The sequence below is a fragment of the Primulina huaijiensis genome, chromosome 15 (genome assembly GCF_012295235.1).
Source record: "Primulina huaijiensis isolate GDHJ02 chromosome 15, ASM1229523v2, whole genome shotgun sequence".
NCBI classification, from domain to species: Eukaryota; Viridiplantae; Streptophyta; class Magnoliopsida; order Lamiales; family Gesneriaceae; genus Primulina; species Primulina huaijiensis.
The window spans coordinates 5,778,714-5,793,423 of NC_133320.1; the positions used below are offsets into that span (position 1 = coordinate 5,778,714).

At 32.4% G+C, this 14,710-nt stretch overlaps 1 protein-coding gene across 1 annotated transcript; it reads right to left on the reverse strand.

The window, feature by feature from the left end:
• Positions 1-64: 64 nt before the first annotated feature.
• LOC140959786 (zinc finger protein ZAT5) lies at positions 65-1,262 on the reverse strand. Its single transcript, XM_073417800.1, has one exon. The coding sequence runs from the start codon at positions 1,080-1,082 to the stop codon at positions 246-248; it is 837 nt and encodes a 278-aa protein (XP_073273901.1). The 5' UTR covers positions 1,083-1,262; the 3' UTR covers positions 65-245.
• Between the last annotated feature and the right edge of the window lie 13,448 nt (positions 1,263-14,710).

Sequence of the window (14,710 nt, forward strand, 5' to 3'; positions counted from 1 at the left end):
TATATATCATTAAAAGATGCCCCCGTCACTCACTTTTCGTGAATGAAAGGCAACCATGAATTGTAACCGCTAGTTCACTCAAAGAATTCAACTTCAAATAAAAAAAAAAGGTTTCGAAGAATTAATTACATTTATTAATGAATAACAACACTTGTAATTTTTGTGTAATTAAAAAAATGTATTATGTGATAACTAAACAAAGTAATTATTATCCACATTAATGTCAACCCTCCATGATTCCCTTTCTAGTAGTGGCAATCCACAAGCGTCGCGGCGGACAATACAAGACGCCGCTGCTGGTTCGCCGGGAACTGGTTCAAGTTTGTCTCCCGGTGATCATCTTCCGGCGGCGCTGGCAGGTTGAGGTCCAATGCTAACACATTTTTTCTTGGTTTCTCGCTGACGTCAGGCGGCTGTGCCGTATTAGTAGCGGATCTGTGCCTCCTCATGTGGCCTCCTAATGCTTGGCCTGACGCAAACTCCGACCCACAAATGGAACACTCGTGGATTTTTGGCTTGTTCCCGAGTTGTAAGGTTTTGTGGTTCATTAATTCTGATGAAGTTGGAGGAGCTATGATATGATTAAGACCAGCGAATTTCCCTTCTTCTTCCTCTTGATCATCATCCGCAGGGAGGGGCTTTTTCCGATCATTCTCTGCGGCGGATTTAGGTTTCTTGTGGCTGGCTCGATGCCCACCCAATGCTTGAAACGATGGAAAAGTTCTGCTGCAAGTTTTACACTCGTAGACAAAGATTCCCACTTTCGATCCGTTTGCTGTTGCGGACATCTCCGTGAATTTCCGGCTGACAAATTTCTCCGGTGCCGCCATTTCTCCCGGAGGAAACCCACCTCGTGCCAACAGAATCAAACAGTTAGCCATATCCTCGTCTTCCTCCGTGCTAGTTGATATTCCACTAGAGGTTGTGGGAGATGAAACTGTTGACCAAATCTCTCCACCTCCGCCATCTCCGCCGCTTGACGTGGTGGAGTACGATGGCCTTGGTCGCTTGGTCCGTTTCCCTTTGACGACGATTTGATCGCTGGAGCCTGCAAACTCTTCCATGATTTCCATATTCATCATCCAATTGAAAGTTGCAAACAATTGCAGCAAGAAAAACCGAATATATAATTGAAAAGGTTGGCAAGAAAAGAACAGTTGTAGTGAGTTGGAAGTATGAGAAAGTGTAGAGTGATGAGAGAAACTGTGAATTAGACAGTGAAGGATGAGCTTTATATATTTGTGTTTAGAGTGTTTAAGCAAATGCTGGTATCACCGAATGTATATGTACGTATATATATGTATGTATGTATGTACACGTACGATTTTGGGAATTTTTTTTTTTCGACGAGAAAACTTGCATTGTTTATTCAAATAATCAAAGGTCATCGGTTACAAGTTTGTAAAACCATAATTGAAAATCACCCGACACCCAAAATAGAAGTGTAGGAGATGAAATAGAAAATTTTGCCAGAGTATGTGCAACCGCCTTAGCCGATCGTTTGATATGGTATAAATGCGATATCATAGGGCTCTTCATCAACTATCCGATCTCTGCCGCAATGGTTCCAATATATCCAAAATCCTCATGTGGCTCGGTGACTGTTTGCGCGATATGAAATTAAAATTTTTAGCTATATATTTTTGCAAATATTACATTAAAATTTTAGTTGAATAGAAATGGAAATAGGTTCAAATTTTAATATTTAAGTTTCAAAATTAATGATTTTTGCAATTTTATAAAAATAGTAAATTAAATTTTTTTTAAATGATAATGACTTATTAAAATTGATTCTTTAACTCGATATTTGATCCTAAATTTGAGAACTTAGTAAATAATTTTAAAAGGTAGGATGCTTATGTTTTTTTTTAAAAAAAAGATAGGATGCTTCTTAATTTGTGTGGTTTAAATAAATATAAATAATGGCAGGAAAGTGTGTGGAGTCAAACGACGGCGGTTTTATGTAGAATTAGCATGAAATAGCTTGTAGCCACCAATCTTTCTTGCGTTTCTCATTTACAAATTAACGTCATGTAGCCAAACACACGCCTTCTTTCACAAGAAAATGCAAATTTATTTTTATATAAATACTTAATTGAAAACCGTTTTAATATTTTGTTATAATTGATTACGTTAATATGTTTAGAACTGATCAATAAATACTCTAAAATATTTTATTTTTAAATGAGCTAGGTGAATAAGTACTTTAAAATTTTTTACTTTTAAAAAAGCTACAATAGATTTTTTTAGAAGTAATATATTTTAAAGTGTTTGTATGGATTGATTTAGAGTTTAGAAGGGAGTGAATTAATTTTATAAAAAAAAATTCCTTAAAGGCGAGCTGTTCTAACAATTTCTTGGCTATTAAAACAAGTATCTTTGAATTTCTAATTTACTGGATGTTAATTATTTTCTGCTCGCAAGCACACGATTATCAAGTTTTAATATAAGATAGTAAAGTATAGTTCCCACGAGAAGTGTATGCGTAAAATATATCAGTGCTTGTAATTAAAATAATTACGACTTTATCTAGAAGAATCAATAGACATGTTTGGTTTACTGAAAATGAATTAATTGCAAATAAATAATAATCGAATAACCGAATTGAGAAAATATCAATAAGAGAAAATATCTAGAGGAGTGATTTCACTTAGTTTCCACGATAACTATTTTCGGATGCCTTTATATTCATGAATTCCAGTCATTTAACGATCAAGAACACTTAATTATTTTATTCCTCTTTTCCCAATTGACGAATAAATTGTATCATTCAAACTTTGATTCAAACATTCCTAATAAAAATCTAAGTTTAAATGATATATTCAAACGATGATCTTTCCTAGGTCTTGCTAAAGTTATACGTCTTCCGAACAATATAAACATGTAATGATGTATCTTTAATGATCCATAATTAATCTAGTCGCACTCCCAAGTTGCAGAATTAATAAGATAAAAAACAATTTATGGCCAGTAAATTGAAATCGATAAGAACTAGGAAACACAATTAAACCAAAATGAATTCAATCATATAAACAACTGAGTCAAAATTATCGTGTCAACAAAGCTACATCATCCTTTAGAATGAAAAAGTTAGTTCATAATGAAATCTAAACAAAAACAAAGCATTTTTGAAGATTTAGACATCTCAACACAAGAATTAAAAAAGCAAAATATTAGATAACAAATCAGAAGTGTCGTCTCTGTCCCCAGATTTGTCGTCTTCGTTGTTGTGATCAATCCTGACGTTCCAAACCTTCTTCTCGGGTATCCTCTGCATCTCTCACTGCCTTTTCTCTAAAAAAAAAAAAACGGCTGCCCTCTCTGAACTATTCTCCTTTTTAACCTTCCCTCGAGCCCATAAAATAAAGCCCACTTATTGATTCTCGCAAGTGTTAGCGTCGTGGCGCTACGTGGGTAGAGCCTAGACGCCCATAGGGTTCGGCTGTAGCACCGCGGCGCTTGTAGTTCAGCACCTAGGTGCTCGTGGTTCGGTGACTCAGGCGTCGCAGCTTTGCGTTGTAGCGCCTAGGCGTTATTCTTTCGCCACTCCTGGCGCTACGACGCTAAGTTGTAGTGCTGCGGCGCTTGTCCTCCAACATTTCAAGATCAGAAGCACCTCTAATTGCCATCAATCATCCAATAGTCGTTTATCTCTTGCACGACACGAAAACAACAAATACCAAGCGTAATTCCATCCGAAACTAACATAATTCAAATTGATTGTAGTATAAATTATGTGTATTCTTGCACTCATCACTGGACAACTAAAAGGTAAAAAGTGTGGAAACGGTCCAATAATACTTGTGATAAATATATAATTATCACAATGGATCTAATAAAAGTATGGAAACAGTCCACCTGGGCTCGAGGCGTGACAGAATGGTATCAAAGCCAGTCACTGGTAAAGAACACCGAGAAATAAGTGCTATGCGAGACAAAGTGCTACGTGCATGGAAACCACCTCTTGAACCTACGCAAAGTGGTACATGACAGGAGCCACCTTTTGAACATGTAGGAACCACTTCTAAATTATCGTTGTTGGTGGATCGAGGGGTCAGTCCGCGACGAGGACGTTGCGTTCTGAAGGAGAAGTGATTGTGATACCTCTTGTCCCACATGATAAAAATTAAATATTTAAAATGAGTTTATAATGGGCTACAATTGAATTCTATAGCAATTTGAGTTAATTATTTTCATAAAACGAGGACGAATACGAAGTAATTTCTATAGTAGTCCATGTGTAGTCACGCAGGCGCGGGCCCAATCTCGGGGCATGACAACACCTCATAATCCGCATAATTTTTTACGTCTCTTATGTCAAGCTACAAACACAATCTTTAGTATCTTTGTGTAAATATTATCACTCAACTATTCTATCAAACACATCTCTCTTTTGTATGAGTGATCTCTCTTCAAATGATGTATTATTCAATACTTGAACATGAAAAAATATTCTACAAAATTTCTTGAGTGCAGAGAATTTAACTTCGAAATTTCATCTTTCATTTTGTTCCTCATATTCTCTTATTGAGCCATGCTCTCATTAAACTATTTTCTTCAATTAATATGTCCATATTTTGAATCCCCATAAAAAGCTCTTGTATTAATCTTCAAAGTGCTGTATTTATGTTCTCCAAAAATTACATGAATATAAACAAGAATATGATCGTTTGGAATTGTTCTGTACGGTTTCTGACATTGAAACAGTCATATTCGTGTTGCTGATCAATTTTCTCGAACTCTACTTGATTCACCTCTGTTGATTTGGTCTGCTAATTTGGGGTCTGCTGGTTTTTGTCTTCTAATTTAGGTCAGCTGACTTCAGTTTGATTTAGGTATGCTAAATTCAGTTATATTGTTTTCAGCCTTCTTGATTATATATCTTGATTCACTGATTTTTTGGGTAAAGAGATGAATACAAAATTTGTATTCCTTTTTCATAGCTTTCCATATAATTAAGAATCACTCGATTTTGAGTTTATATGAGATAGATATGATCTAAATACTAAACTGTATACAAGTTGGAATTTGTTCTTCATTCAGTGCAATACCACCAAATTCATGGCAGTGTTTCAACAATTTTATATCTGACGAGTCAACTTTAGAAGATGATTTGTAGATCATTGTCCTATCTTTGTAACTCATACTGAATCATTCGATTTTGATAATCGAGCTGAGATATATGTCCAAAATACCATAAATGAGCCTTTCAAGCCGGATGTTGTATATGTATCATCTAGATGGAATTTGCGATGTCCAGTTAGCATAGATAACGTCTAAATTGGTCGAGCCGACCAGAAATATGACTTTTAGGATTTTGGGTTGTCTGCTCAACTATTTTAGTGGTCGGTCATTTAGATAATTAAGCTATGAGATATTATTAAAAAAAAAGAAAAACTTCAGCTCACCAGATTTCCAACTTGACTAAATTTGAATTCCAGCTTCTCAAAAATTCCAACTTGACATCTAAGAACTACACACTTAATAAAATATCTTAGCAACACAATAACAATTTCACATTATATTTACTTCACCCCCACGCTATTTTATGGAACGAATTTGAAATTCGCTTATCTACGATACAACATTTAGTGGGGTGTATTCAATTTAGAGTTTTGATGACTTTTAATGACTTTTTCAAATGATAAACTTTTATGAATTTGATAGATTTTTATTATTTTTAAAAAATCTCACAGATTTATAAACAGATTTATGTGAATTCATGTAGACTTTTGCAAGATTTTTATAGATTTTTTTGAATTTTTTTTTATAGAATTTTATAAATTTTGTATTTAATTATAAAATATTATTTTTATTAATTTCTTTGAACCAATAATTAATTGACATATATAACATATTCAGTTTGAAATAGTTTTTCAAAATATGTTTGAAATAGTTTTTCAATATTTATATTAATAAAATAAATTTACTTATTTAAAAGTTAAATCATTTAATCATTACATGTGTATATATGTGGGTTTGTATGCATGTTTGTAAAATTTTTAAAATACATCAATTGATTAATCTGTAACCTTGTTTTTGAATTGATAATATACATGTGAATAGAATATTATTTAGCATTGTGTTGATATAATTTTGTATAAAAATATCATAGCTTGCATATTAATTGAAAATACTAAAAAGAATTTAAAAAATCATAGCCGTTGTGAGGCTATTCAATTATTAAGAATTAAGCGACATTTTATTGGATCATCTTTTATTATTATTGAATATTACATAAATTTTATGAATCATAAATTAAAAATCACAAAATCAATTTTAGAATTCAAAATTTCCTATGATATTAAAATAAAAAATTATTAAATGAACAATCAGCCAAAAAATGAAAATTTTGAAAAAGAAAGATGAAAATATATATAGAGATACAGTACTTCGAAAATTTGAGAGAATGATAAAGATATATGAGAGAAGATAAGATAAGAAGAGAGGTGATGTGAAGCGACGGAGAGAGAAGTAAATAGCTTGTGTATGAGTTAGAAGTTTTAAAAATATATCCAAATCTTTGGGTTGAACCAAATACAATTTTTGACAATTTATAATTGTATCATAGACTTTAATGTTTGTATGTTAATGAATTCCATGAAGTTATTAAAATCTATTGAAAATTTGAATACCTATAAACTTTTATAGAGTTTTTAAAAGTCAATGTTGAATACCACTTGACTTTTTAAAACTCTATGAAAGTCTATTTTGAATACCACTAGACTTCTATAGAGTATGTAAAAGTCTTAATTGAATACTTCTAGACATTTAAAATCTACAAAAATCATTAAACATTAATAAATCTCCTACATTGAATACGTCCCTTTTGATTAGATATCATAGGGTGAGTCCTTGTGGTGATTATTTTGAAAGAAGTAGTGTAATGGAGAAAAAGGTGGGGTTGAGTAAGGTAGGTAGTAACGTTAGAGGTCGGGTAATGTAATGCCATCGGAAGTCACGAATAAGCAGAAAGGGAGGATTGCACGTTAAAAGCGTGCTCCACCTCATTCAATCCATGTTTCTTATTATACTTGAAGAAAAGCACATCAATTTTTATAATTTAATAACAAGAAGGAAGGGAATTAAAATTGAAAAAAAACCAACAAGATTAGGTTGCTTTTCAACCTAACCCATAACCCTCTTAATAATATCTACCACTTAACCATTCCCTTAACTTTGATCAAAAATTTTTTTTTAAAAAAGAAATAAAGAAAAAAAAAGTCCTCGAATTCGTTATGATCAATCGATCGTCGTTTTATAAATGGTTAAATTCTTTAATGGATTGAAAATTAACTTATTGTTTTGTACTAATATTTTATATGGAGTAGGTCTCTTGTGAGACGGTCTCAAAAATTTTTATAAGTGAGACGGGTCAACCCTACCGATATGCACAATAAAAAGTAATACTCTTAGCATAAAAAGTAATATTTTTCATGGATGACCAAAATAAGATATCCGTCTCACAAAATACGACCTGTGAAACCGTCTCACACAAGTTTTTGTTTTTTGTATGATAATTGTTTCCTCCAACGACTAGCACTCAAAGACACATGACGAATGATCAGTTAGAAAGATAAGAAAGATCTTATTCTAGGGCTGCTAATTTTATTGACTCGTGAATTAGTTATAAATCCAATAGCATAATCATAACAAATATAAAAAAGTGTCTTCTTGTAATTTTTAGAATCCTAAAAATACCCGTTTTTCAGCATCTTATTTCTTGTTTTATTTTTTGCATAAAAAAATAAATTTATGTAAAAAAAAATTATAAACTTATTAAAAATCTGGAAATTTTAAATTGTATTTTTTGTATTTCAATTTTTTTAACAATATTAATTTGAATAAAATCGATTGGATATACACGCAAACGTGTGTACACGAAACTTGGTCATTTAAAATCTTAACAAATTGATAGAAATAGGCGTAGTCCTACATGACATATGTCACGCTGCCCATGCACTAATTGTTTCGTCCTCGCATAAATCAAAACCATATATGAATTGATGCAAATGAGAGTAATAAAATAATTATTATTACATTAACACAAAATTTATATTTTTATATTTATTTCGCTACCAAATTCCGAATATTTCTGCTGGGTGAGAGATTTTTATCTAGAGATAAAATTATGTTTTTGAAAAAAGTTTCTCATTCAAAAAAAATAAGAGTATGTATTTTTTAAGAATCAAACTTATCTTTAATACTTTTCACTTGAAGTATGTATTTTTTTAAGAAGGATCAAACCGGTCCATACTTCAAGTGAAGTATTTCTATACTTCAAGTGAAAAGTATTAAAGATAAGTGTGATTTTTGCGCTTATATTATGATAGGAATTGACTTGAATTATGTTAGTTTTGGGGCAATGATATGTGTTTTTATGTTTGTTTTCTTGTTAGTAGGAATTAAGGCAAAAATCAAGTATCTTGATATTTTTAGGGTGAAAAGTATACAAGAAGATAATGAAGAGCAAGTGAAGAAAGAGTTTTGGTTGAGAGATAGGCGGATTAAGCTCCTACCAACAGGCTCTCGGCGCCTAATGACCTAAGAAGAAGAAAATGCGAGGAAAATATGATAGGCTCGTAATAGTGCGTATTTTTGTTATCAAAATTTTATTGTTTTCGCTTCTGACATGCATAATTGATACACTTTTTTTTTTATTATTTTATTGTAGGAGGAAAGCAAATTTGAGCTAAAAAAATTGTTTTTATCACATTTGAATTGTCAAAATGGAGTTTTGAAAGAAAAACCAAAATAGATGAAGTCATGGAACAAAGTGTTGCCGCGTCTTGTGAATGCTTCGCGACTGACTGCTTTGTAGCTGCATAGAGGAGCCCAAAAATTATTATGATATACCATATTTTGGAATTTTAATTGTGATATTTGAAGGCTTTGGGTGAGCTGAATATATTATTGAGATAAATAAAGATTTGTTAGAGTTTATTCTATAAATATAGATCTAATCTTTTCCTAGTATTATTTTTTTTTTTCTAGTTTTTGGATTTTTTCTTTAGACTTCTCTCTACTCCTCTACCTTTCCAACGTGAATAACTAGAAAAATGCTTCAAGGATTTTTTCATTTTTTCTTAAAAAAAACTCTAGGATAAGTTTTTATTTCTGATTCAAATGATATTTCTAATATTTCAATTTTATCACAGTGAGATTTTTGTGCTTTAATATAATATTTTTGTTTGTTCGAGTATTTGTCGTTTATTATTATTTATATTAAAGTTATATTTGATTAATATGACAATCTAATTTGATTTATGATTTTCTATGGATATCCATTATATTAATTTACTGATATGTAATTATCATGAATGATTGGTACGTGAATAGAAATAGATTAGGCGTGTCGTGCTATCACAAAACATATTTGATATGAATAAATCAACGAAACTGTATTTATCAATTGCAGCTATCTCGATTGTTAGATTTTCAGGATTAACTGTTTTCACAAAACAAAAATTTTATATTTAATTAATATGTAACGCTATCGTGCCCAAATGATTACTGATAAGTTTTGACTGGATGCTGAGTTTTGTCAATTAAATTAAGAAAACAGAAAAATTTTAGTTGCTATCCCTATAATTCTAAGGTTAGTTACTTGGAATTGCAAGAATAAATAATTTTTTAGCCAATGACCAGTAATATAATTGAAAAGTGTGTTAGACATAACTTAATTGTGGCGATGAACAATGAGATTTAGAATCAGCAGATCTTTAGGCAATATAAAAGCAGTAGTCTTCAGCTAACGAAAACCAGAAGCAGAACTTAGAATTCTAAGATAACCAGAAGCAGAACTTAAAGTTCTAAGATAACCTGAAGCAGAACTTAGAATTCTAGAAAAACAGAAGAAGAATTCAGTCCAAACCGAAGTAACTTAACGTCTTTCGCATAAACAGAACTAGCCTTGAATGTTACCGTTGCCTTATCAAGTACTAGCATTAATTGCACCATTAATGCTGTATGAAGCTATTTATTACGTATTACCAATTTTGGTATAAAACAAGACTGATTGTTTTGAAGCTTTTCTGCAGGACCTATTTCAGGTATTAAAGCTTAATATATCAGAAGTCAAAGAAGCCGTTTTGTTTATAGACGTTGGGATCAAAAACTTCTATAAATATACAAGAACAACGTTGATAAAGATAGAGGGACAATACTGATTACAATACTCACAACGTTGATCTGAGCTCAAAAACTCTCCTATCTCACAAAAAGCTCGACATACAGAAAAGTAGCACACGCTTCATAGCATATATCTGATCGGTTGAAGATCATCTTGTGCTACTATTTCTCATACTCTTCATAAACAGTTCATACTATTCATATCTTGTTAAGAAGAGTTTGTAATCTGGAAAAAAGTCTTTTCCAAAACTTTGATTATATATTATTTTATCGTGTTGATACACTAAGAGTTTCAGTAGGCAGAGGGTAAGTCCTGCTGAAGTGGGTGTGTACGACTGTGTACTATAAAATCCAAAGGCTTTTAGTGATACCTTCTGGAAACAAAAGAAGGGGAGACGTAGAAGATTTTATCTTCGAACTTCCATAAACAACTATTGTCTACTGGCTACTGTTTCCGCACTATTCTGTGATTTGTTGGTTGCATACTTGAACAAGATTAGCTACAATCTCTAACAGGATTTTAGAAACTTCAAAAGAAGAAATCAGAAAAGAAAAGAGTTTATTCACCCCCCTCTAAACTCTACATAGATCCCCAACAAAGTGAAATTTCCTTGAATCAGAATATACTCATATTGAATTCTTTGTTTTATTCTGTTCACCTTGGTTGATTAATTTCTCATTTATTATTTCTCCTAGCGTGCTACTTTTAATCATGGTATTCTATTTCGTTTCTATCCAAAAATCCCTCTTTTTATTTTTTTTTTCTCGAAATAAATAATTCATCTTGTTCTCATGGATTCGACCTTACTTACCATTACACTCATTATAGTTAGAAGTATGAATTTAAGTTTGGTAGCTTGACTACAACACATCAAATTTTGGTGTCGTTGCCGAGGAGTGATGCAAGGTTAGTTTCTTTCGAGTTTTGTTATTTTCTTTTATTTTTATGTTTTGTTGTTCTCGTACAAGTGAACTCTTGTACAAGTGAACTCGAATATATTTCAGAAATCGAGAAGATAGTTAAGAGATTGAGAAAAGAAGCAAGGCTACTGGGAATTGTTGTTGTGTAATACTTCGAGATGTCCCATCAACAAGTATTCACAAGTCTTGCCCAACAAAACGGAGAGCCATTCTATGCAGCATGAGGAGATTCAATAATTCAGCAACAACATTCAGGAATCATGATTTTTTTTAAGTATGTTTTATTCGAGTTTTCCTTGAATGTTTGGATGCAGTGACATGAAGATGGGTATCTAGTGGAGCAATGATGACCGGTAGTCCACTACTTAGTCGAGATGAAGACAATGTAATATATTTGCTGGATGATATGGCAGATTTTAACTACCACCACCATTGAAATCATTTGTTACAGAGTTGGAGCTATCAATACCTCCCAGCAATTAGCCACCCAGATTTTACAGATCGACCTTTCGAACATAAAAAGATGAGGGAGATAGTCTTGAATTAATCATAACTCGACTGAATGATATGGTAAAGAAGCGTGTGGCATCGAATGAGGAAGCTATTGGGCCTCAGCCTGAAATTTTTTTGGAAGAAATATCATATGAAGATGAGTCACCAATAAAGTTGAAAGATGAACAAGATCCTGAGACTATGGATTTTAGCTCATCAATAATATATCACCACTACAAGAAATTCTGCATACAACAACGTACATACGACAACAGTTTTTGTGAAAAACCGTTGTCGTATGTTTTTAACAACGGTTTTATCGAAAACCGTTGTCTTTGAGTCTTTTGGGGGGCGGGGGGGTCAAAGACAACGGTTTTTAAAAACTGTTGTCTTTTTGGGGTCAATGACAACGGTTCTATAACACCGTTGTCTTTGAGCGTTTTTTTAGGGTCAATGACAACGGTTCATTAGCGTGTTTTTTTAACAATCAACAACGGTTTTAAGAAACTGTTGTCGATTAGCGTGGTTTTTGGACAAACAACAACAGTTTTGGAAAACGTTGTAATATTTAGCGACAGATTTTCACAAGCCGTCGCTAAATTTAGCTACAGTTCATAACAATCGTCGCTAATTTAAAATTAGCGACGATTTTAAAATAACCGTCGCTAATTTTAGCGACAGTTTTAAAAAAAACCGTCGCATGTTTAAATTTAGCGACGGTTTTACAAAACCCGTCGTTAAAATTAGCGACAGTGTTTTGAAACCGTCGCTGATTTTAGCAACGGTTTAAATTCGAACCGTTGCCAAATTAAAAAATGCGACGGTTTCTCAATTACTGTCGCAAATAGCGACGGTTTATCTAAAAACCATCGCAAACTGTCTATAAATATCACCATTTTAGGTCCATTTTCCTCCAAAATATTTCACAACACTTAAAATTTTTCTCTTTTACACCATTTTATCACTTCACACAACACTTAAAATTTTCCTCACCACTTCATAACACTTAAAATTTTTCTCTCTTACACCATTTTCTCACTTCACACAACACTTAAAATTTTTCTCTCTTACACAATTTTATCACTTTCAAACAACACGTAAAATTTTTGTAACCACTTCATAACACTTAAAATTTTTCTCTCTTACATCATTTTCTCTCTTCACACAACACTTAAAATTTTTCTCTCTTACACAATTTTATCACTTTCAAACAACACGTAAAATTTTTGTAACCACTTCATAACACTTAAAATTTTTCTCTCTTACACGATTTTACTACTTCACAACACTTAAAATTTTTTTCTATTACACGATTTTAGTTTCGATTATTAGCTTCTTTTAGATTTATTAAATTATTAAAAGTATTTTTTTTATTTTTCGAAACAAATTAGCGACGAAAGTCTTGATTACTAACTGTCGCTAATTTTAGGGGCGATCTTGAATTCTAACTTTCGCTAATTTTATTTAACCGTCGCTAATTTGAACTTGCGACGATTTTACTAAATCGTCGCTAATTCAAAACTGTCGCTAATTTAATTAGAGACGGTTTTTAAAAACCGTCGCAAATTTGACCTACCACAACGGATAAAAATCGTTGTCGTTGAACGGACTTTCAACAACACCCTCAGTTACAACAGTTTTAAAAAGGCTAACGACAACGGATAAATGCCGTTTTTGGTGTAGTGCACATACATCTACGAGATCTTTATCATCCTCTGACACCGATTTCAAAAGATTTTGTTATCCAAGGGAAAATATCGATGTTCTCTCCCTATTTTTACAATTCTATATGGAGTTTTGTTGAGGAAACGAGCTTACATTATATATATCAAGCCATACTTGAAGGCACGTGGAATCAAAACTCATATGTGGTGTCATATGACACTTACTTTAGGCTTCAGCCGCTCTTTGATGAATGCATTTTTGGGAGGCAACCCAAATTTTTTTTCGTTTCTCTTTTATTTTAACTATTTTTATTTTAAATTATTTTTTTCGGGATTAGATATAATTTTTGTCATTCTTTGTACAGAAGATAATTTCGATCAGGACGTGGGCTTGTCTTGAAAGAAAAAATATTGTGAAATTGAAACAAAGCCCAGGAAGCAACCAGTGACCACCAACGCAATCTACAACACAGCCAACCTCTTACGACAAATCCAATGATCATTCTGTGTTTTATGAAAAATCGGTCCAAGACAAATCTCTTGATATGGACAAACTTGAATCGAAGGGATACACTAATAGGAATCCTAAAATACCTAAAAAAATATCCTTGAAAAAAGAATGGTAGGGTAAGAGTTCGGGGCCAGTTGTCTCGAATAGACACAATAGTGTTTGCACAATTTTTGGATAAGATAGAGGACGGGAAACCTAGGGCTCATATCTACTTGGTTTGTGTAGAACTTAAGATTCAAGTTAAGTTATACTCTTGAAAATCTCTGATGAGGATGACTAGATGAGGATTCACCATCTTGAATTGTGCCTTCGGTCGGTTGACATGGTCCATATCAATTTAAGAGACCTCATCAAATTTTTCTTTGTTTTTGGTATCGACTAGTATGAACAACTGATGATCATTTTCTCAAACTTTGACTTTCATTTGTAGAATGATTAGATTCATGTCCAGTTGATTGAGCACAACTATATCATCAAAAGCAGGTGGACTGGTTGGATTATAGTTGGCTCTGAGTTATGCATAGATGACAATGAGCTTTTTAATTCGCAAAAGATCCATTAGATAGTTTCTGCGTTGAAGTGCTTCTGCAATTATCACAAGGTCTGTCCTTTCAAGAGAGATGAACTTATTCAGAGTGGTCTTCTTCAGCTTATTGGCGAAGGTGACTATCCTAAACTCAACCATTCATCAAAGAAAAAAAAATCTTTTTATAAGCATAATCATTGACTTCATCCATTAGTAAATCTAATTGGGTTAACAAATTGAATTTTAGAATTATCGCCAAGTCAATATCAGTTAGCTAATCAGATAATTTCAATGCGGAATAAAGCTAGACTGACAGATTGAATACTCCAAAATGGCTAAGTAAGAAAAACAGTTGGGTTATAAAAAATAAGCTAACTGAAATGTAAATAATACGAAGATATTTCTGGATATTCAGAAATTTAGATGACTTCTATGTCACCCCTTCTTCCTTGTGAAATGTATGTT

What these genes read in the sequence shown, in the direction of transcription:
- LOC140959786 (XM_073417800.1), bottom strand. Translation starts at nt 1,082, where the DNA reads ATGATGAATATGGAAATCATGGAAGAGTTTGCAGGCTCCAGCGATCAA.